Source organism: Camelus dromedarius, chromosome 11 (assembly GCF_036321535.1).
Source record: "Camelus dromedarius isolate mCamDro1 chromosome 11, mCamDro1.pat, whole genome shotgun sequence".
In the NCBI taxonomy this organism is placed as follows: domain Eukaryota; kingdom Metazoa; phylum Chordata; class Mammalia; order Artiodactyla; family Camelidae; genus Camelus; species Camelus dromedarius.
The window spans coordinates 58,502,457-58,525,516 of NC_087446.1; the positions used below are offsets into that span (position 1 = coordinate 58,502,457).

The 23,060-nt window shown below is 51.1% G+C and overlaps 2 protein-coding genes and 1 long non-coding RNA gene across 6 annotated transcripts; 1 reads left to right on the forward strand and 2 right to left on the reverse strand.

Moving 5' to 3' along the window:
• Positions 1-1,210: 1,210 nt before the first annotated feature.
• Positions 1,211-13,640, reverse strand: ESYT1 (extended synaptotagmin 1). The gene is made up of 31 exons (XM_010976877.3): positions 13,251-13,640; positions 11,625-11,666; positions 11,309-11,443; positions 11,114-11,187; positions 10,925-10,997; positions 10,679-10,768; positions 10,447-10,502; positions 9,895-10,018; positions 9,630-9,806; positions 9,430-9,512; positions 9,075-9,123; positions 8,830-8,916; positions 8,638-8,730; positions 8,375-8,446; positions 8,107-8,193; positions 7,226-7,375; positions 6,742-6,897; positions 6,451-6,627; positions 6,193-6,275; positions 6,042-6,090; positions 5,847-5,936; positions 5,619-5,714; positions 5,303-5,374; positions 5,127-5,213; positions 3,366-3,506; positions 3,098-3,252; positions 2,894-2,992; positions 2,681-2,812; positions 2,498-2,603; positions 2,240-2,289; positions 1,211-2,049 (listed from the first exon to the last, which is right to left on the reverse strand). Exons 1-31 carry the CDS (start codon positions 13,638-13,640, stop codon positions 2,016-2,018), a joined length of 3,309 nt encoding a protein of 1,102 aa, XP_010975179.1. The 3' UTR covers positions 1,211-2,015.
• A 342-nt stretch (positions 13,641-13,982) lies between these two features.
• On the forward strand, positions 13,983-18,761 carry LOC116156590 (uncharacterized). Its single transcript, XR_004140439.2, has 4 exons — positions 13,983-14,047; positions 15,306-15,436; positions 16,695-16,926; positions 18,652-18,761. It is a non-coding gene; the product is annotated as an uncharacterized LOC116156590 (long non-coding RNA).
• Positions 17,431-22,760, reverse strand: ZC3H10 (zinc finger CCCH-type containing 10). Of its 4 annotated transcripts, none has more exons than XM_010976880.3 (3): positions 22,680-22,760; positions 21,841-21,904; positions 17,431-20,371 (listed from the first exon to the last, which is right to left on the reverse strand). In XM_010976880.3, exon 3 carries the CDS (start codon positions 20,317-20,319, stop codon positions 19,012-19,014), a length of 1,308 nt encoding a protein of 435 aa, XP_010975182.1. In that variant the 5' UTR covers positions 20,320-20,371; positions 21,841-21,904; positions 22,680-22,760; the 3' UTR covers positions 17,431-19,011. The 4 variants fall into 4 exon arrangements, with proteins under 4 accessions (XP_010975182.1, XP_010975180.1, XP_064347184.1 ...); XM_010976878.3 differs by having other exon boundaries at positions 17,431-20,374; XM_064491114.1 differs by lacking the exon at positions 22,680-22,760 and adding an exon at positions 22,362-22,623.
• Positions 22,761-23,060: the final 300 nt, after the last annotated feature.

Consider the following 23,060-nt stretch of genomic DNA (forward strand, 5'->3'; position numbering starts at 1 on the left):
CTCATGGCCAAGGCCCTTAAGTTGATGAGGAGGAAATAGGGCAAAAGAACTAGCAGTGAGTATGAAGGAATTACTGGTGGGAAAAAAGGAGCTCAGTTAGTTGATGGCATAGAGTTTAAATTCAACTTTTGCTAATTGGGTAGATTTGACAACTCCTTGTGGAGCTGAGTTTAGTTCTTTCCCTTGAGCCTCTCCTTTCCTCCCAGTGGACAGCAGCCTGTTTATATTCTTCCAGAGAAGATGATAAAGCCCCCCTGAGGCAGTTACAAAATCTCCAAGTTCCTATTCCAGGGACCTGGTTTTCAGGAATTCACTCCTCCTTTCACGTGGCAGTTAGAAGGGAGGAGGCACAGCTTCTATACTTGCATTCCAGGAAGGGTCCCAAAAGGAGCAGGGTTCAGGGTGAGAGATCTGAATGGGTATAAATATTTCTCATGTAGCTGCCCATCAGGTGGGCCCAGAGCTTCTTTGGATATGGCTAAACCTGCCACTCTGTGACCCTGTGCAGTGGCACAGAGCTTCCAAGTTCACCAGGGCTAGAAATCCTTTCCCTGGGAAGCCCACAGGATGATAATGGTCAGCAGACAGGTGGATGGGTAAGACTTTGTCACGGTGACAGGGAATGAATCTCACCAGAAACAACACAGTAGCTAATTCACATAGGTCCCTTGACCACCCTCAACGGAACCAACAGTCTTGGGGGCAAATACAGGGGGTTCTGACCACTATCGAAACTGACGCAGTCCCAGCTGCATGGCGCTCACCCGCCTGCGCCTGCCTCACTGCTTTCCCCTTTCACGGAGCAACAAGTCAGTGAAGAAGCTGCACCGCAGCCTGGCTCTAAAAGATCCCGGAGAAGCTCCGGTGGAACCAGAGGTTGTGATCCACCAAGTTAGAGTTATTCTAAGGAGCCAGAATGTAAAATCTTTGGAGAAGGTACATGCTGACTTGATAGGAAAGGAATCTCAAAGGGAAAGGACCAGTTTGGATGCCTACCAAGACTCTGAGAATAATTACAAGGACAACTTGTGGTGAAGGTTCTAAGACGTGGGATCGTTTGCTTAAATCAGCCTTTTTAATAATCTGATCATCTGGTTGTTAAAAATATAAACAAACTGACATTTGTGAATTGAATAAAGGCTTTTGACACTTGGAATAAATATCTGATGGGTAGGCTGGAGTCCCTGTTCTTAAGGAAAAGAGCCACAGCTGATTTGAGTATAACGTTTAATGTAAGATAACAGTGGATTGGCAGAGTTGGTACAAAGCTAAGAGATTCAGTTCTAGTCAGTGAGTTAATAGCCTAGGCACCTGGATAAAAATTGGCCCTGCTGTCCTGAGTCCTCCAAAGCCCTCTGCACAGCAGCAGCTAGAGGCGCCAAGACTGATACTGGCTACCTGAAGGCTTGGATGGAATCCAGGTGTTCCCAATTCCCAGAGTGAATCAAGAGACTGGCTGGCCCCAGTCAACATAGCAGGTGTAATTTTCAGGACAGGCTTGAGGAAAGTAGGTACAGAACTGGACACAGGGTCTAGGTTGCTGTACATTTGCCACATACAGTAATCCAAGAGGCTCTCAGCTTGAGTGGTTTGCCTTTCCACCCTCCCTGACTGCTTATGGTAGGGAAGAAGGTGACTGTCCAATTTAAGAAAAAAGAACTTTCCAAAAGCTATATTTGGCATAAGCTAATGCCACTGCTAGTGCTGCCAGTGGCCAGGCACAGACACAAGGCCCTGAGGAGCTGGGAGAAAAGGAGAAGGATGTGCAGGCAGAGCAGGAGACAGCCAGCTCAGGTCCCTGTCCTAGGACCCCAGAAGGATAAAGGCCGTGCAGCAAAGGGTAACGTACGGTCCTCTTTGGTCAGGCAAAGGCCCTAGCATGGGCCTGGAGGTGAGAGGGCTGGGAGGCGCAGGCTCTGTCCGCTGGCCCCAGGCTTTAGGCTCATCACATTGAGGTGGTGATGCAGCAAGAGACGAGGCAAGGAGACAGCAGTCAGGCTGGGAATCCCCGGATCCTAGGAGCTGCCCTTGTCATCCATGAGGTCATACCTGCAGGAACAAGCAGAGACAGCTCGGGTAGAAAGATGACTTTTGTGTCCTCTTATAAATGAGACATGATCTGAGGCTCTTGTACTTCAGAAGATCATGGTTCTCAGCTCAGATTACATCCTTTTCTCCCCCTGTGACTGGGATGTCTCCTCAAAGATCCAGGCCCATCCCCAGCTCACCAGATACTCACCACTGGGCTGCACCCTGGGAGAGGTCTATCTCAGCAAGGTCCAACTGCACCTGTGTTGGAGGATAGTTGGGGTGATATGTTACTTTTGATACATCCAAAGACCATCCTCACATACTCCTGGTCCCAAATCAGTGGCGAGGTAACTGGGTCACCGGTAGAGTAGTGTCACCAGGGCGATTCCTCCCAATAAGGACTGCAAGCCTTGCCACTGGCAGCCTCTAACGCTCCTCTTCACCCTGCTCACCCCTGCCCTCTTACCTTCCCCAGCAGCTCACGTTCTCGTGACATGAAGGAGGAACTAGACTTCACAGAGACATCTAGCTTTCGCCGGAGAGCCTCATCCAGGGACAGCTCCCACTCAAACCTGGGGAGGGACTGGGTGTCAGGGGCAGGGTCCTTCCTGAGCCTGCTGTCTCCCCACCTGAATGCCCACTGACTTACCGCTCATTGAATTCAGGATTTAGGGTCCTCTTCTTCTGTGAAGTCTTCCTCTTGGTGCCCCGGTTCTTGTCTGGCAGTAGCAACAGTGACACATAGGGGTCAGGAGGGTCCCGCCCATTTTGTCGAAGGGCCCTGGAACAGGAGGAAGGCAGTGATGAGGGAGCCTCAGGGGAGGGATGGGGAGAAACGAGTCTGGGATGGATAGAGTCTCACCGGCACCCGTGAACGATGCTGACCAGCTTTCGTTCTTCACTGTAGTACCAAACCGTCAGTCTCACCTGGCCCAGAGGCCCGGCTGGAGCCTCATGGGGACTGTGGAGAGATGGAGATGGGCCTGGGAGAGGTGGTGCCTCGGGAGCCTATAGCTTATCCTTTAGTTCCTTGACTGTGTCCCATCTTTCTGTCCCAGAGCTTTACCTGTCACCGTGCGTTAGGCGTTGCCGGAGCTCTGGGGCTGAGGAGGTAATGTGTGGGAGTCCCTTCCAGAGCTCTAGTTCTTCACTCAGAGAGGAGGAGCTGTGGCTGTAGCTGTGGCTGTGAGCTTCCACCCCCGAGTGCTGGGACACCAGGATCTAGGCGGGCAAGAATGCCGTGAGCTGCACAGCGTCCTGCTCCCCCCGGGCTAGGAGGACATGGCCCTCTGCTCCCGCCCTCCCTCCCCCTGCCCACATGTCCTGGCGCTCACCCCCAGCTGTGCTCTCAGTAGCACTTGCCCTTGACCATTGCTGAGTGTAAACCAGCGGTCCAGGCAGAGCCGGTCAGCCACGAGGAGCTCGGAGAGGGGCAGGGATAACGAACCCAGTGTGCCAGTCCCCTCACCCCGAACCTGCGGAGCAACAGGACTGTGATCAAGAGAGAAGTGATTCAGGGGGAAGGTATAGCTCAAGTGGTAGAGCACATGCTTAGCATGCAGGAGGTTCTGGGTTCAATCCCTAGTACCTACTCTAAAAATATATAAACCTAATTACCCCCACCCCCCAAAAAAAAGCAAAAGAAAAAAAATCACGTTAAAAAAAAAAGAGAAATGATTTAGTTCTGGCATCCCAGGTCCAAACGCTTGGAGGCTTGGGTGGTTGTGGTGAGAGACGCTCCTTCTGGTCCCACTTCCCTACTTTCCTGTCTTAACCAGAGCAGGCTGTGCTATTTACTTCCTAAGCTTTCACAGATGATACCAGTAATACCTGCACAGGGCGGAGGACAGTAAAAACGGAATTAAGTTTCTGCCCATCCTACCCCCACGTCCATACTCCAGATGTAATGACGTTTAAGCCCTTCCTGCTTCTTCGTTCTAACAGTTCTAACTAATCTGCCTACATCTCTACTTCATAATTTGCTGACTTTAGTACATAGTGATGCCCTGCTATGCAAGATGATGAATTTTAACACTCGGCAACATTTGACCACTTCCTGTCTCTTGAAACACACTTCTTTCGGCTTCTGTAACCCACTCTCTCCTGGTGAGCATCCTACCGCCATGGCTACACTTCAGGCCCTCTGAAAGGCTCTTCTTCCCCCATCTGTCCTTTCATTGTCCATCCTTTTGTCCTCTTTTCACTCTACACACGCCCTGAGGGATCTTGCTCACCCTCATGACTACAGTTGCTCCCTGTTGCTTGCTCACGATGCTCAAACAGGAGGGAGAGGGAAGAACATTGTAATGGGCTGTAGATCTACCAACAGGATGGCTGTCTCCCCTTGGATGGCCCTCAAGAGATCTCAAATGCTAACTCCTGCTCTGTGCATTCCCTGTGTTGGCAACAGTACCTTTATCTGTCCAGCCAGCCCACCCATGCTAAACCTGGGAGTTAGCACCTAGGCTGTTCCTTGTTCCTTCTCCCCTTCCATGTCAAAATAACCACTAAATACATCTGGCCTTTGTCAATTCTTGCTTCAGGTAAATCTAATAGTCTCTTAACTCATCTACCTGCCTCCAGTGTTGCCTTCCTCTAGTCCATCTTTCACCCTGGTGTCAGCAAGATCTTTCTAAAATGCACATCTGGATATGCCACCCTCCATTCCTTCCAGTGTTCCCTATGCCTTTAGGGTAAAATCCAAATTCTTAGCATATTTTTTAAGAGCTCCTGTGAGCTCGCTTCTGCCTGCCTCTCTAATCTATAATTTGCCTTCTTTCTCCTCCATTTCCTTCTCAGCCTAAAGAGTTTTCCTGTCAGGGCCTATTTACCTGTAAGCTAAGGACGTCTTTCTTAGCAGCCACCTCACCTTTTCCCTAGTCTGAGTTAGAACCTCTCCTTTTTTCCTCACGTTGCCTTTTACCTTAGTGGTTATTATCTGTCTGGAAGTATTCTCTGGTCATTTTTCTCCCAAGAGAGTGTGAATTCCAAAAAGATAAGAACTATACTTTTTATCTCTGAATGCCCTGTGCCTGCTTCAGTGCCTGACCCATGACAGCAATCTGCAAAATGTTTGTAGAATGAAGTTACAGTACCTGCAACTCCAGGCTCTCAGTGTTTGGTTTCCTGATGAGAAAGGAGGCACTTTCATCCCAGATAGGGGCTGATGTTTGGGAAACAGTCTGGTGGAGATGGGGGGTGATGATCAGTGGTTGACACTCTCTACTCCTCTCGTCCCTCCCATCCCTAGTCCTGCAGCATTTCCTAATACCTTAGTTTTATGGGAAGTATCTCCTACAGCAAGAGTAGCATAAGGGCTGGGAGGCTTGGTACCTTTCCGGAGCTGGAAAGAGAATATTAGTCTTAAATTTGGACCAGTGGATCCCCACCACAAACTACATCCACAGCCAGTGGCCTATGTCCCCATTATCACTTGACAGCCACCACCCTCCTGTTCTTGGACAGACAATTCTTCCCACCTGGGAGAGAGGAATTTGGAATTTACTATTCCAAATACACCAGCAGCATCCAAACCTGAGGGAGGAAGAAGGGCCAAAGAGCTATGGGGTGTGGGGAGCAGATCTCACCGGCAGGTCCTCAGCCCGCTCCAGGTAGACGGACAGCAGGGCTGCTGCCAGTTCTGCACTCTTCTGAGTCTGGATCAAACTGTTCACCTGCAGCACCTGGGGGAGGACACACAGGGGCTGGGGAGTGGTCACTGACACCCTGGGGCCTGGCATATGCCTTGAAAGCTGATGGAAGAGTTTACCTTGACCCATCTGTGGTCCCTTCCTTCCTCCAGCATCTTTCCTTACCTCCTCTAACTCAGCAGCAGTGGGACGAGGGGTCAGACGCTCCAGACGCAAATGTAGGCGGCCAGATGGGACATCCTCCAAGGTCAGCCACTGTGGAATTAGGTAGGGTTAAGACTTGGGGGTGCGGAGACAGGGACTATGAGAATGAGACATGTCAGGTTCAGGAGGGATGGTTGATTCTAATTCCATACTCACTTCATCAAGGAAGCCACTGTTTAGGACTGTGGTGAGACTCACTTTACACCTGTAAAGGAGAAAGAGTCAAGTCTATGGTCAAAGCCAGTCTCTTGTCTCCAGGAGGCCAAACTTCCATGGCCTACAGAGGCCCAGCCTCCTACCCTCTCACCTGCCCAGAAAGTCATCCTTGTCCAGGTCCTTATCGAAAACCTCAACCTCTAGCTCTTGGCCTGGAATTGATGTGACGATCACCTAGTGGGAGAAAACAGTGGGGACGTAAGGGAATCCTTTCCTTTCCTTCTTCAAATGACGAGACCACACCCCCACCCCTGCCCATCAGCTGACTGCAGAGGTTTTCTGGACCACTGTCAGAACTGGGGGAAGAAGGGGGCAGGGCTGGGAGGAGTCCTAGCCACTCGGTTCTGACCTCAAAGACCTCATTCCAGTGGGGGTTGAGATCTTCCCGAACAACACGGCTCCGGAAGCTTCGTCCTGCCAGCTTTAGTTTGACATAAGGGTCTGACTTGCCCTTCACCAATCCTCCCAAGAAACGGTCTTTGGCAATCAGGTCCTGGGCCTCTAATACATGGATCCGAAGCACATTCTGCAAAAGGGACAGATGGGGGCACCAGATGTCAAAGGGAGGAACCTGTCAGACCCAGCCCTGAAATAGGCTTTGCACACACACAGTTCTAGTTCCTTCCAGATAGTGACTCACCTCTGTCCCAAAATTACTGTCAGGAGTAGTTTGATAGGGTCGAGGTGGGGCATCCACACTGCTGCCTGTCTCGGGGTCCTCACTGTCCAGGTCCCAAGCCCCCGGAGTACCAGGCACAGCAGGGAAGCGCACTTCGGATGGATCCAAGTACAGGAGCTGGGAAGGGGAGTGACTGTGATTGTCGAGTCAAAGCAGTGCATTTAGGCTCCGGCAGGCAAGGTGTAGGGGGCTAGGGGACAGAGTGGGGGCTCTGACTGGGTAAACAGGTCCCTGCCTGGGCTGGGCATATCTCTAGAGGGTTCCCTCCTCGCTCACTCTACTCAACCATCTCTTCCTCCAGTGACATCAACATTTTTTGTGTTCCTTCTAGATGCTTCCACATACACTAGCTCATTTAATCTTAGGGGATGCCCTTTCCCTACTCTTAATACCGAGGAATCCACAAGGCCCTTCCCTACCCACAGCACTTTCCCCATCTCCATACCCTCATCACCAGTTTCATGTAGAGCCGGGAGTTTGGGCCAGAGCTGCTGAGCTGGAACCACTGGTCCAGAGTGAGCTCAGGAGCAGTCAGCAGACGAGGCAGAGGCAGGGTCAGTGCCCCTAAAGTCAGGGCCCTGGAGTCATCCTTCACCTACAGGCCCAGGAGAAGGGGATGGAGTAAGAGATTAGGGAAGAGGGAGGCGGACTCAAAAAACAATAACATGGCTGCAGCTTCATTCCCTCTGTGCCAAAGACAAAACTTTTGCTCCTTTTACAGTCCTCTGCCCACTCGATGGTCCCTCCTTTGCTCTTTGTGGTCCCATTACCTGGAAAGTTCTCATTCTGCTCCTCTCTGCCTATTTAAATCCTACTGATACTTCAAGACCCACTGAAAATCCTGCTTCCTTCACAAAGTCTCTCCTTTCTCCACCCTCTGTACCTTTCTCTGGCCATCCTTAGCACCATACTATGGGTATTTCACACCCACTGGTTAATGTTGAATCATACTTAGATGATTTTATATATGTTTGTGTCTATGAAACTAGCCAGTGAGCTTCATGAAGGCAGATACCATGTTTCATGCTCTATGACCTTAAGAGTGTTAGGTGTCTGCAGGTGCTCAGTATGTTCTTCTCTTTTAAAAAATAATTGTATTGAGCTATAATTTACATACCACAAAAATCACTATTTTCAGTGTAAAATTCTCAATTATCATAATGATTCTAGAGAGAAGGGTGAGGAACTATGGAGAGTGGAGGAGGTGGAGAGTCTAGGTAGATGGACTGAAAATAGAGATCAGAGGAGAAGATGGAGAGAAGAAATGGTGCTGATCTGAAAGACAGAGTAGGGAATCCAGGAGGGGCTGATAGGTGATTCTCTTACCTGCACATCGAGCTCCTGGCTTTGAGGGTCTTGCAGGAAGAATCGGAAGGCTTCCTCCCACACTGGAGAGTTGGTGCTATAGACAGACTGGAGATGTGCAGGATGGGGTCAAAGGTACACGGCACAGTACCATTCCTACTTCTCCAGAAAACCCCTGCCCTTACAGGCATTCTAAAGGGAAGACTTCATCCCAAGAACAGTCCTCCCTCCTTCTGGCCCCACACACGTATGACACCTCCCACAGTGATGTCCTTGTCCTGGCCCTCACCTTGCTCTCCTGGGTCACATCCTGAATTGACAGCTGTACCATGGGGTTGGGCTCCTTGTTCCCCCTTTTCAGCTGTGGGGGATACAATTCAGAGGTCACCATCTTGGTTGTTTTTGTTTCAGTGAAGGAAGGTGGGCTCTCATCAGAATCTCTTCCCTGAGGTGGCTCTGATCCCCTTCTTGGAACCCTTGTGTCACATGCTGTTGCTTCTGGAGCAGGGGCAAGGGGGATGGTGTGGGAATGCCCTCAGAAGCCACACTCACAGGAAGATCCTGGGCCCGATCCAGATAGACAACTAAGATGGCAGCTGATGGGGGCTCTGGTCGGGAGGAGACTCCGCGGTTCCACTGCAGAACCTGGTGGGGGCGGGTAGCAGTCAGACCTCCATCCCCTCAGGCCCCCATACTAACTACCTGTTTCTCCCCTACTAGGTTCCTGTTGTACATGTTAGTTACCTGCTCCAGTTTTTCTGCATCTGGCAAGAGTGAAAGCCATTCTAGCCTTAAGTGAACTTGGCCTTGCCCACCTTGTAGAGGGAACCACTGGAGGGAGAGGGAGAGGAAGAAGTGAGTATAGTATACACTACAGAAGAAGTAGAGTAGAGATCAGATACCCACCCAACCTCTTCCCCGCCAACGTAGCAACCATTGTCTACCCAATGGGTGACACCACCCTCTACCTTCCTCTTCTCTCAACTTACTTCATCCATTACTCCAGCCTGCAATACCTTCCCCACATCCAGCTTCATTCTAGGGGTGGTGGTGGTGGTGATGATGGCAGTGAAAGGGAAAAGAGGGGAGTGTTGTAATTAGCAGCATGTTGTTCATTGGCCCTCCACTCAACCACCCAGAAATAGCTGGCAGATCTCAGACTCCCTTCTGAAGACTCAGGAGGCATTTATGTATGTGTGCATGTGTGTGTGTGGTGGGGATAAGGGGTGGGAAGGTTGGGAAGGAAAATGACACATGATTCTCAAGCTTGGAAAAGGATTATAATTCCCTCTGGGAACTTGGTGGCCTTGGGGCTTTAGAATCCCAACACAGGCAGAGTCTCACCTGCCCAGAAAGTCATCTTTGTCTGGATCCTTGTCAAACACCTCCACCTCAATCTCCTGTCCTGGGACCTCATGTACCATCACCTGAAGGACACAGAGGGATAAGGGTCTGCAAGTGTGAGAATCATCCCATCAGCATCTTCTCTCAAAACCTCCCAGAGCCTCCCAACCTGACATAGCCCCTTTCCTTGGTTCTCCCACCTCGTAAGTCTCTCCCCACTGGGGGTTAAGTTCCTCATTGATGACACGACTGCAGAATGCCTGGGTGCCCACTCGCACAAGTGCGTACGGGTCCGACTTGCCCTCAATCAGGCCCTTTACATATTTGTCCTTAGAGCTCAGCCCTCGTGCAGCCAGCAGGTGAATCCGAATAATGCCCTGAGGGCAGGAATCAGATTGTGAGAAGTTAAAGATCCAGCACAGGGTTCCTGAGAGAAGGATCTGTCTAATAGGGGAGAGGCCGTACCCTGGGAAGAGGGGAACGCAACTGGGCTACATCCTGAAGGTCAGGCACAAGGGGCACCAGTAATCGATTGGGCAACACAAGGAAGGCAGCGATGGAATCCATGATCATGTTGTCAGAGAGGGAGCTGAATGAGGGAGGAGAAAAGGAGGTGAGTGTGGCCCTAGCTTCCCATATCTCCCCACCCCCAACTGTTTCCCACAATCAAGAGATGTAAAGCTATAGGGAAGTCCTTGCTTCAATACACCTTTTTGCTACGCTTCTACCCTGATTTCCCACCTACTGCTCTGTCCCTCCCTCACTACCATCCCAGTTCGTCTTTCTCCTTTTGCCCCTGCTGAGGAGTCTGTAGCCTTCTTCATCCTCTACCAAAATGCACGGTCCTCCCACAGAAAAAAAATTACAGTATGCAACTTTTCATGGGTATTTGTCTGATGTCCCCAACTAGGGTCAAGGCTCCTGGAGGACACTGGCTTCAGCTTTTACTGCTCTGTATTCATTAATCCTCCAAGCCAGGGCTGGAATACTTAGCGGTACTCAGTAAGTCCTTGATACCTGAGTCCTGGGATATCCAGCAGGTTGGTCATCCCTGTCCAGTTGATATCTAAGGTCTGGAAGCACAGAGCAAGGGGATCAGGACAGAGCATATGGTGGCATGGTCACCCCATCCAACAAGTACCAGACCCCTCAGCCTGCTTGTCAATTCCCTCCCCCATAGCTGGCCACCCTCCCCCTCCCAGTCCTCTGTTTCCTCACTCATCTACCCCTCCTCAATGTTTTCCCTTACCGGGCGTCGGATAAAGAACATCGACACAGCCCCCACGATAGGAAGGTCCCCAATAAGTGGCTCAAGAATCACCCGCAAGACACCATGTAGCTGGGGCAGGAAGAGAAAAGCAAAGCCTTTCCTCAGAAGAGGCCTTCGTTCTCCCACAAACCTCCCCAGCCTGGGTTTTCCCAACCTCCCACTTCCCTACACCTGATGAAACTTAGGGCAAAGGCTTCCCTTGGAGGCTCCTGACATCTGCCCCACCTGCATGCCCTTGACTCCTGCTTTGCAGAAATATTTCTTCACTTCCACATCAATCTGTACATCACCTACATAGCTGGGGGTTGGTGAGGAAGAGAACAGAGAGGGTTAGTACAAGGCTGTAGTGGGGGTCCAGGGAGTGAAGTAGAGTGACCAGGAAGGGAAAGTGGGAAAAGTGGTGAGTGGCATTACCTGATGTTCAAGTCCATCAGGATCTGCTCTTTTCTCTGACCAGAGTGAACCTTGACTCCTAGGATGCGCAGTGGCTGGAGAGAGATGAATTCTTGAGAGGGGATGGAAAGGGAGGAATACCTCAGCCTCCTTTGGGCCACCCACCTCCCCTGTCCCATCTCCTCTCTTCCATTACTTTCCCTCCTACATACGTACTTTTTCACCCAGTTCCACTCGTGTGAATGTAAATGTCTGCAGGTGAGGGTTAGATCCTCGAACAGCTGGGGCCACAGTTTCAGCCAAAAGTTTCTCCATATACTGGCCCAGGAAGGGCCAGACCTGGGCCACAATCTGGGAGGAAAGGGATCTGGTCACAGAGCTGGGCCTCTAAGGCAAGTGCCTTCAGAATCCTCCCCACAGGGAGGACTGGGGACTAGGCTGGGGCTAGAAGTGAAGTATGACAGGGCCTGGCAAGAGAAACGAACCCCATTCCCCCTCATGAAAAAAAAAAATCAAGACAATCAGCCCTCACCTTGTTTAGCCACTCAGCCTTTTCCACATCTGGGAAGCTGACCTGGAGGTGGAGGAAGCAGACAGTGAGGAGCACACCCCTACTCCTGGGTCCTACTAAGGTGCCAGGTGGGATGCCCTCTGAGGAAACCCAAGTGCGACAGAGCCTCCTCACACCCAGGGGTTGGGGGGAGGGGCTGGGGCATCCTGAGATTCATTCCTCCACAGGGTTTGGGGGCACTGAGGTCTCTGACAAAGGGAGCTGCCAGGGTGCAGGCCACACCATGTTGCTTTGCGGATAGCTCAGGGAGGTGAACTGACAGCTGCTGGGGCAGAGAGGAGGAGGGAAGAGAAGGGCACATTCTTTCTGGAGGGGGAGGTCCTGACAAGTCAGAGTTTGAGGAGGAAATCCTGGGACTGGATTAGTCCGGGTTCCTTTTACCAGCCTTCCCTCAAACCCTCAGACTGGGACTTCTATACCAAGAAGGTGAAGAGGGAAGCGGCTCCTGAGTTAGGGAGGGGCCAGAGGAGTTATTTAGGCCCAGGCTGCTGTTTTCTTTTTTGTCAATGTGATTCCTTTTACAGGAAGGAAGGACACCTGTGCTTTGTATTGGGCGGAGGAGGAGTTGCCTTAGCAGAAAGATTAATTTCCATGATGAGGAGTAGGAGGAACAGAGGCAGGTTGCTGCCTGGGCTATAAGTCTCCTGGGGCCACTTCTCCCCCTTTCTCCACCCCAGTCCAGGATCTGGGTAGCAAGGCCGTGTCTGCCTTGTGTCAACTTTGATTCTCCCTCGACGGGCACCTCTGCTGGGAGGAGCAGGAAGGGAGGGGCCGGGTAACGGGCTCTGCCTCTGCAAGGCCTAAGAGAAGCCATTCTGGCCCCTCAACAGAGGAGAGGGGCGTAGTAATAGGGTCCTGGCCCCAACCGTGAAAGCGTGGCCCACAGTCCGGAAAAGGGTGGGGCCGGCCAGGGGCGGTGGAGTGTGGGCAGCGGGCACTGCAGCAGCCGCACTGCCCTCCCCGCAGCACCCCCGCCCTTTGTCCAGAAGCCGCCTCCGCTGCGCTGCGGCCCCGCTGCCTGAGGCTGGAAGACGAGGGCCGGAGGGTCCGTCCAGGTGCAGGGGCTTGGCTGCTCCCGGAGCTGGGTCCCAGGGGTACCCAAGGATAAGAGCGGGAAAAGGAAGAACCTTATGGCCTTAAGAAATTTTTTAAAAGTCCTTGGGAGGACAGGAAAGACGAGGGAACCCTCTGAGCGGGAACGGGGATGCCCAGCAGCAGCAACGGCGTGAGCGGCACCAGGAACGAGGAGGGGCATTCGAGCAGCTTGGAGGAAGAGCCACTGCTGAGACGGGCTCCTCAGATGTTATTACTGCTCTTGCCCAAGCGTATAGGAAAAAGTCCTGATTTTGTTGAAGAACCGGGATCTGGGCGTGCGGAAGGCGGAGGTGGGACGGCGAGGGGAGGGGAATAGTCGATCCCAAGAGAGGCGCGTTCCAGCAAGCAGGAGGCTAGTGAGGCGGGAGGGGAAAGTCTGGGGTCCATCGTCCCAAGATGAGGAGCTGACTTTAGGGACAGGGAGGGAGAGCCCTACTACTGGAGGGCTAGAAGGGGGCTATGCTGCACTGAGGATTGAGGGGGGTCGCTTACCCAGGCAGGTAGCTCTCGATGGCTCATGTAAAGAGTTTTTGCCGTGAGCCGCTCCTCATCGTCCAGCAGCTGCCGCGCTACTCGAAGGCTCCGTTCTTTCTCCTCGCGGACCCGGCGCCAGCCCAGGTAGAGGGCGAGGCCGAGGAGCACGAAACCCACGCTGAGTCCCATTGCGCCGGCCAGGTACACCGGCACCAGCACCAGCAACCTCCGCCCAAACGAAGTCAGCACCGCCAGGGCCTCACCCGCCGCGCCTGGGCCGGCAGGTTGGTTCCCAGAACTCTGCTCCGGCTTTGTGTTTGCAGTGGGGGACAGGTCAGGGGGGTCGGAGGGAGTAGAGGTCTGGTCCACGGGGCTAGGGCTGGAGTCGTCTCCAAGAGAGCGCTCCATGGTGCCACCTCTGGGAGGACCCACCCGACCCAGAGACCAGCTAGCGGTTGCCTAGTCTTGCGACGAGCTCCCCTCTACAAACCAAAAATCCCAGAATGGGGGAGGGAACTTCAAGCCACGCCCTCTTCCCTGACGACTCGGGTTGGCCCGCGCCGCAGAGACCAAGGTGGAGTCAAAAGCTCGAAACCCCGCCCCCTTCCGCGGGGAGCGGGAGAGGGCTCCGGAAAGGCAGGACCTTCCTGATTGGACCAGAGTGCCAAGATAGGCGGTCTGGAATGGCGGGAAAAGGAGTAAAAAGGCTAAAAGTGCAGCCTGTGATTAGGCAGAAAGAGAAGGAGGCGTAGCGTACCATTTAAAGAGGAGAGGTGGGACCAGGAGTTCCCCCACGTGGGATTGGAGTGCCTGTGGTATGACGTCATGCAGAGCCGCGTCGCGAATTACTCGGTTTTAGAGCAAGCTGGGGTTGTGAAGTTAAGTTGTGGAGGATCAGGATTTCCTTTCACTCCATTCAGACAGTTTGGCAGGATTTAGTCTGGGATTCCTACATGCTCATTTGTTAACTTTCCCTAGCTTTCATACTTTTTCCCCTGGGTCTCCTTACACAAGGAAAGAAATTACCCTATTTGGAATGAAAGTGTTCAATGACTGACCTTGTTTATCCTGTTCCCCAGTCTTCTACCTTGTCTATGCGCTGTAAAGACAGACACTACAGAAAACGGGAGAATCTGAGAATTAGAGTTGAGATTATCCAGCCTTCAGGGAAGGGGGGGGGGGGAGGCGGAGTGAATAGGAAGTGAGGCTTTGTTTCTCTTTAGAAATCTCCAAGTTAGTCCATTCTGTCTCCAAGAGTTAAAGGACAGATTAAAACTAAATTGGCTCCAAAGTGGGGAGGGGATCAGCTGCAGCAGAAATGATTACATTTTCCTAGAATTTCCTGACCCTGAGGAACTGCTAGGACACGAAAATGAGAAATCAAAAGTAATGAGACGATTCTATTTCTCATTTGCCTGAGTTATAAGGAAGGTTTAGAATACTGTCAGATGTAGAACTAATGCAGTTCTACATTGCACTGCGTAGGTTTACGAACGGAAAAATGCAGGGTTCATTGATGATGACTAAGGTAACTGGTGGAATGTTGTCTAGGGACTTAGAAAGTGGACTGATTGAAAGCCCAGGAGGGAAGGGTTGGGGATAAGATGATTACCTTTTAATGCAGTATATGTGGGGCTCGTTGTGTTATTCTGTTTGATGCAGCAGGGGAACTAGGATTGATTTTTTGAAAGAGACTAGATCTGCAGCCATTAAATTTTATCTGGCTCTGCGGGACAGATTTCATCAGGCTGTGTTTCATCAAAGCTGCTTAAAACCTGTCCCTGCCCAGCCTTCCTCCCTTAATCTTAAAATTTCTCACTTCCTTTTCTCTACTTCCCTGAAGATAACACTATCTAAACTGCTTCTTTGGAGGATGTAAGAGGGATCTACTTACCAACTGATGAAGCAGAACTATGGCAGGAAACTGGATGAACCTCCTTAGAGAGAAACTTCTCATTAAACTGAAATTTGCCAAGCATTGGAGTAGGGGGAAGGACTCCCTTAGGCTGGAGGATGGAGAGGGCGATCTATAGAGGTTCCTTTCCATACTTTACATTTTTCATCCTATCTAAGTCATCAGACCCTCGCACTGAAGACGGTATATGGAGGACAAAAGCTCATCCCCAGGAAGGTCTCTTCCCATCTGGGACCCAGGAGCCACAGAATCAGCAGCTGCAATGCAGGCACCAGAACAAGTAAACAGGGTGGGTCCCCGCCCATTGACAATTCTGCTGCCCAGGTGCCACCTGGTGGTGATAAGCAGTAAGTGGGTAACAGTAAAAAAGATGGCCATTTGATAGAGGAAGTGTCTTAAGTGAGGAGAGTACTGAGACTTCCCGGGTTTGCAATCTGCATTTATATGTAAACTACAATTGCCTCTCAGGGGAGGCAGAGGGTCAGATGTGGTAATCTGGTCCCAGCCTACTCTAAGATGGAAGGATCAACAGGATTTGAGGAAACGTCCTCTGTATTATTCCTACCAAGTTACTGCATAGTGGTCCCCTTGTTGGATGGCTGTTATCATTAGAATTATCTTATGCCAAGTCTGCCTAAATAGATTCCTGGCTCCATTCCTTACTAATTGCAGAACCCTGGGTTGATTACCCTCTTTAAGCCTGCCTGCTCCTCTGCAAACTGGGTAGATTAATAATACTCATCGTGTCAATGAGATACTGCATGTAAAGTGCTGAGCAGAGTGCCTTGGTTTATATAAAGTACTCAAATGTTAGCTGTTTTTCTAGAACTTCCTGCTTATTTCCTATGCAACAAGGTAGGACCTTTTCTCCACTAGGCAGCCCTTCAAATCTTTGAAGACATCTACTGGGTCTACCCTCAGTCTTTTTGTCAGTTATTTTCAGGTACCACACTAGTTTGTCAAGGGCCCTCTCTAAAAACTGTTTAGAAGAACACACACTTCAGAATTGGTTCCACTCCTACAGGGTTGAACTGCTATATTTACACTGTGTAACTATGGTTCTCTTATCCTTATGGAGCTCCTAGAAAAGCACCTAGAACAGAGCAGGCTCTTAATATTTATTGACATTATGAAGAGTAAGATTTTAATTTTATGTAACCAATTGGAAGTCCCACGTTGTTCTCATGTGAATTACTGCTAACATAGATCTCTGCATTTGTTCCTCAGAGAGGCGCAAACAATTTTTCATGGGGAGAGTCAATCTAAATTGATCCAAATTGACCCCTTGGGTTAATTTAGTCAATCCAAGTTACAGACACTTTCAATATTACTTAGTACTTCCTTGTGTTACTGTTGGTAACTGGGCTCTTCATATTTTTATACTTCTTTTTTTTTTAAATAAAACATAACCTTTGGGGATATCACTAGAGACTAGAGATTTCTCTAACATGAATGTGCTCATCAACATCTACTAGGCACAAATGTTCAGTTTTAATTCTGTCAAACGCTACTATTAACCAACCCATTAATTATTTGCTTATCTGCAGTGACTTAGCAGGTGAGAAAGAGGAAAGAAGCTCCGACATCTGGGAACTGGCCTGATACAGCTAGGTTTGGAACTGTTAGGGGCTAACCTGGGCTCATAGGTAGGAAATGGTGCTCTCCTGCTGGACAGAAAGTCTCACAAAACACCAACATCAGCCAAGGACACTCAGTAACTGTGATGAAGTGAGGCAAAAAAGAAGACCACTTTGAAATTGTGCTCAAGCACTAAACAAGGTAAGTGAGCAAACCACAAAACAGCAAACATCCCCCTCTCCCAGCTAATGAGTGACTGCTGCTTCATTACCTAGTACAGCTTCAGCTTCACTTTAGTCCGCCCTTTTTCTAGATAAGATAAAGATAGCCAATCTTGGAATTATCCCTGCTTCCCTGACAGCACTGAATCCAGAGTGAAGCCCCACTTCCTCAAACCTTCCCCTAAGTCACTTAAGCAAAGTCCAGGTCCTGTAAGTCCTTTCTGACACCCTCTTGCAAGATACACTATGGTTCTGCATGGCATGTTCTCTCCATCATTGCAATGAGCATTAAATCCAATTTGTTCAACTGCAGGTGTACCCCTGGTGGTCTCTAGCTGGAGTACATTAATAAAGTACCGACAACATCTACAGTTTCCCAAATCTACCTCTTTAGAGATACTTAGCAAAAAAAAATAATAAAGTTAGCTTGTCAGAATTTGGCCAAGATGAATTCACATTGGTATCTATGATCACATTTGTCTAGATGCTCATAAACAATCTCTTTTAATAATCCAGAACTGTGCCAGAAAATCAACATTAAGCTTTCCAACGTGTACAATATTTTAGTATTTGCCCGTTTTTAGTCTTCAGCCTCCCCCCCCCCCTTAATGACTAGCCTTTACCTAGCCCACCATCTTCAACCCCAGGTGTAACCTGAGTGATCAACCAGACAAGAGAACAAGAGGTAGCACGAAACGATGGGGAGAGAACAACCCAGGATCACTTTCTCTAGCCCCAAATCCACTGACCATTAGACTAGACACCTGAGTTGTTTCCCCTACATCAGCCATGAGCTGAGGAGGAACTGAGGTTTGGCTACCGGGACCCTTGGCCTTACTCTTCAATTGGATCGAAAATCTTTGTAGTTCTAAGTGGAGGCAGAGGGAAGAAAGGGATGAACCCTGAGGCCGGAGTCCCCAGAAGAACTCTCCTTTTCCCAGCACCTCTCAAGCCTTGAAGGCTTAAGGCACTGGTAACTGAGGACAGGATGGGGTGGGAGGGATGTAACTGCCATCAACAACTCAGATTGCAGAGCCACCTGCCCTGCTCTGTTTGAATAAGGGAAGATCTGTCAGTACATACCCCATTCCCATTTCCCAGCACAGCCCCCTCCTTAGTACCTGCCCCCCTAAATGACCCTAGGAACCCTGGTTACTAAGGCAACCTGGGAATAGTACATGCAGATAGAAACCTGAACAGATGGGACTATTTTTAAACTAGACTAGGTGGCTCCAATGTTTTTACGCTATGAATTGCCTTCCCCAAAGCCTTTGGTCTTGGTCTTGTCCTGGGTCCTACCTTTCTTCACTGGCTTCCATCCAACCTTACCCAAGTTATGTGAGAGTGGGGTCTTTATCTCATTTTGGCATGAGATCTATTTACTGCTCCCATCTTCCACACAGAATATCTAAGCAAGTTTTCACTGCCTCCACTTGTTAAAAATAATTTTTTTTATTTCTTTGGAAAATGGTGGGCCCTGCCCTATGGATTGCCAGGCCAAGCCAGGTACTGAAAGCTCCCCTAGTGTTTGGGCTGGAGTACTGTGGTCCCCGCCTTCCCACGGGACCAGGAGCAGCTCCTGTACTGTCCAGCTCAACTAGGCCCCCAAATGTCTGAAGGCTCCTACGAGGCCTTTTCTCCTGGCCACCCACTTCCCCATCTTTCCTGGCTTTCCCTCTGGACAGGGTATTTTTTTCTTCCAAAGCTAGTGCTGGAACCTGTGCTGTGCAGAAGAGAGGACAAGACCAGGGATGTCCCCAACTTCCCATCAGAGGACACACAAGCCCTCAGTCAGTCCTTCCTCTGCTGGCTTCAGTCTGCGCTCCTATGCAAGCCCCCTCTGTGAGGCTTGAAGGAAGATGGACAAGATAACCCTCATAAAAGGGAGGTGAGAGAAAACACACCAACCCAATCCCTTCTCAGAAGCAAACTCCTTGTAGTTTCTCGTCCTCGTTCATGGGTGAGCCCTTCGGACAGGGCCTGGGATGGCTAGGCGAGTGGGTGGGTAAGGGCCCCTCGACCCCAGCCCTGGAAGGCTATACCAGGGGAGTGTCCATTAGCCCCATCAGTGTGGCATGGCTGTGATACGCATGCTCTGGGAAGCGATAGGGTAAGTCACCATGGGAGTGGTGGTGTGGCTCATTGTGATTCCTGCCAAGGGCTGGGCCATTGATACGGCGACAGGGGCCACAGGAGCCACAGATACAGCCACAGGAGCCATGGAGACAGGTGGGGGTGCCATTCCCTGGGCAATGGTTTGAGCCAGAGCAGCTGACAGTGGCGTGATCTCTGGGTTCAAGTGTGGGGGTGGGGGTGGTGGAGCAGCAGGAGGTGCAGTATTAGTTGGGGGAGCAGCTGGAGCTCCAGCAGGGGCCACCAGTTCTTGCTGGGACACGGGGCGAGGCTGTAGAGCCTGGCTGCTGAGAGTAGTGTGAGTCTGGGCGATGCCATGGTTAAAAGTGGCAACAGTGCCCACGGTGGGGGCCAGAGTCTGCTCAGTCGCTGGTGCAGTGGAGCTGAGGGTCATGACCTTGGCCTGATTGCGGAACTGGGCATTTTGTTCCAGCAGTACCTCGTTGGTGGCCAGCAGGTTGCTGACCTGCTTCTTCAGCTCTTCTACCCGCTTCCTGAGCATGGCATTCTCCTCTTCTAGCAGTCTGCACTCCACCCCTCGGGACGAAGCCAGGCTGTATTCATACGATTCAAAATGGGGGCCATCTGGGGGGCAGCATCCACCTCGTCGGCGCTTGGGGCCTGGTTCATGGTCCTCAAAGCCCCTGTCAGGGAGGTCGTAGATATCATAGAGATCGTGACGTCGTCCTGGGGGAACTGGGCCTGTTGAGCCCCCACCACCAGCGCCTCCTCCACCCCGAGCATCAAACTCAAAATCTCGTTGCAGGTGCCGGAACTTGCACTTGGCTCCTCTCTGGCAATCACCCTTGAGAAAGTCACGGCAGATAGGGACCTCCTCCTTGCCATTTGGTAGGTCAGCTGGTGAAAGGCCCAGGCCGGCTGCCACTTTCTGCCTCAGCCGAGGAGGAAGCTCTCCTGTCTTTTTATAGCCATCCTCATCCTCCTTGGAGCCATGGATGAATCGACAGTTTGGGCGGCTACACTCCTTGTTCTGGAAGTCGTGGCAGAAGATGAACTCGTTTTTGCTCACCCCCAAGTTGGACACCTCACTCATGTCTGGATGGCGATAACGGCAGCGCTTGCCTCGCTTGCACACGTTCCTCAGGAAGTCTCTACAGATGGCATCTGAGCTGGCCCCGCCACTGCCTGCCCCAGTCCCACTGGCCTCCTCGCTGCCACCGCCTCCAGGGCCTCCACCGCTGCTCCCAGTGCCGTTGGCATAGCTGTCCCGGTCCGGCATCCTGGTCACCCCCAATTCAGGGCTCTCTTCCTTTTCTTGCCACCCTTGGTGACTGCTAGAAAAGAGGAGAACTGTGTCAAATAGGAGTCCTCGACGGAGGTCAAACTCTTCCTGACTATAGGAGAGGCAGTCCAGCAAGAGGCAGGCCAGAGGGGCAATGGCTTTGGAGATGGAGAATCCAAGGGATGAGAATTCTGCCTTGACTGGCTGGCTTGTCAGAAGTCCCACCCAGGCACTAGCTCGTGCACCTGGCCTGGGTCAGATCAGAATGATTCATCCTTGCCTGGCTAACAGAGGAGGGAGGGAGCTGGGGTCAAGTCACCTCATCTCACCTAACGATGACAGGCCAAGGAGGGGGCAGGGAAAGAACAGCACTGGATTTTATTTCCCCTTCTGAACTGACCTAATTTAAGTTGTGGAAGCAAAATTAAAACTGCTGTTTGTCGTTGTCTGAATAGGCTAAGAGGAGACTAGGAATAGTGGCCAAGATAAGCTGGTAAGCTATTAAGATTGTGGATAATAAAGATACTGGTGACAGAACTTCCCTGAACCTCTCTTCCATGGGATCTCAGGTAAGGGCTCTGTGAAGTATCAGATCTCTAGATCCCAAGAAATCCTGAGTAAGGAGACTGGTATCACCAGCTTGAGGGCAGTCCCTATAACCTGTCATTTTTTTGGTATTCTCTGCCAGCTCACCACCGTTCTCAACCCTAGAGTGGTCAGCCTCTCCCCTCCATTTCAGAGGAAGAATTCTACAGCTAGACTCTTCACTTATAGGCCCCTACAAAGGACTAAAGCATTTTGGGGAGGTCAAGGCAATAGAAAGGAGTTAATTTCACAAGGACAAGGGATCTTTCTTTCCCCATTCTATACCCCTTCCACTCTTCCATAGGAAGATCCCACCGACATGAAACCACACCATTCCTCACCCCATAAAGATCCTCTTTATTTATAGACTCTATAAAAGCTTTTTAAGTCTTCTCTTTCCCAAGAGGGCTCAGGAACGTCAGTCCACTGCCGTGGTTCTAGCCCTCCCCTCTCCCCACCCCCAACCAGACTACGAGTCCCTGCTACCACGTGTCTGACCTCCTAAGCCTTTCCTAGGCAGTGTTCAGGCTCCCTCTGCTGTTCAAATAGTAAAACGCCATGCTGTTTCCCCATGAGTATAAGGGAATCTTTCCAGTTTCTTTGGCCTTGATCGCCCCTCAACCATCTAATCCATTGCCTCGACTTTGCGTTCAAGGTAAAATGAACCCTAAAATGAACCGACCAGATCAGAGACGAGAGCATCTGTAAAAGAGGGGTCCTCTTCCTCCAAAGGGAGGTAGTCCCAGAATGATAGAAACAATCAAGGAGAACAGCGGGAAAAGAAAAGATAGAAACTTTTACTAAAAGGGAAAAGACCTGGTGAAAAATAAATGGCACCTACCCAAGCCTGATTCATGTTGCAAGTCCCACCAGACACAGAAAAATCAAACGAGATACCCCTTCCCACCCAGCTCTCCCAGGATTGTTCGATACCTGAGGTAGCTCAGGTGAAGTCCGGGGCTCCTGTGGGTCTCCACCTCCACATCACTGCTGGGTTCTGAACAGGAGAAAAACAGATACTTGGGTGGGAGAAGGGGTAAGAATGGAGTACTAGCGGGTGGTTGTTACAAGACTGAAGTCTGACAAAAAGGCAAGAGCTCTGGGAACTTCAAGAATTCCTTAGGGTTCAAATTGAACTTCACTTGTCAAGAGGAAAAGTTGCCAGCAAGAAGAGTAAGGGGTAGAACCAATTTGGAGAGCCTAGGATAATGGGTTTGAAAACCAGCCTCAAGTGAACAAGGGTGAGGGGCGCCCTGCCTCAAGATGAAGGAGGCTGTGGGGATCAGGGCTCGACCTAGGGTTGGGATTAGGAACTCTGAACAGCGAGCCGTGCAAGGGCAGCGACTGACAGTGCAGTGGGATGGCGGATTAGACTCGGGGGCGGTGATTATGACGCTTCGCAACACCCCAGAGTTGGCGAAAAAAGTCAAGGAGTTTCCTGCAGCAAGTCTTACAGCCTGGCAGACTCTCGTTCAATGCCGCCGGAGTTCAGCCGGGGACCAGGTGAATAGGACTATGGGAATACGAACTGAAGCGGGGAGGGGGCTCCAGGTGACATCAAGCTGAGGGGATGGGCAGGGCTGTGACGTCACGGAGCTGGCGTTTACTCGCGAAGCGGGGTCAATCAGAAAAGAGATTCGGCCCTGAGACATGAAGAAGAACCAACTCGGCCCTGGGGGGCCTTGTGTAGCCCGGCTGAGACCAGCCGCTGGGCCGGCCCCGACTCCTCCCCTCCGGGCGCGGTCTCCACCTAAGTCTCCCGCCTCCCTCACCTGCCGCCGCCGCCGTAGTTGCTGCTGCCGCCTGCCGGTCCTCTAGCTTCGACAAAGAGCCGCCTACCCTATCGTCCTTCCGCTTCCTGCGGAAGAAAAGACGCTCTAGCCAGCAGACCCGGAACTATACTCTATGGTGTGCAAAGTACTTGCGCGACTTGCCGCAGGAAGTTCCCAGCAAGCTTTGCGTGTCACCATGGCAACCCGATAAAACGGCACAGCAAAGTACCTAAAAAGCGGGAATTTAGCTGAGACACCACTGACCCCTATGCCCCCGAAATCAACCTGAAAGCTGTCCCTGGCGTGTATAACTCCCCTTTCCAGGAAGGGCCACTCAATACTCTGGCAGCTCCGAGGGACGGGAACCAGATGTTGGTCAGG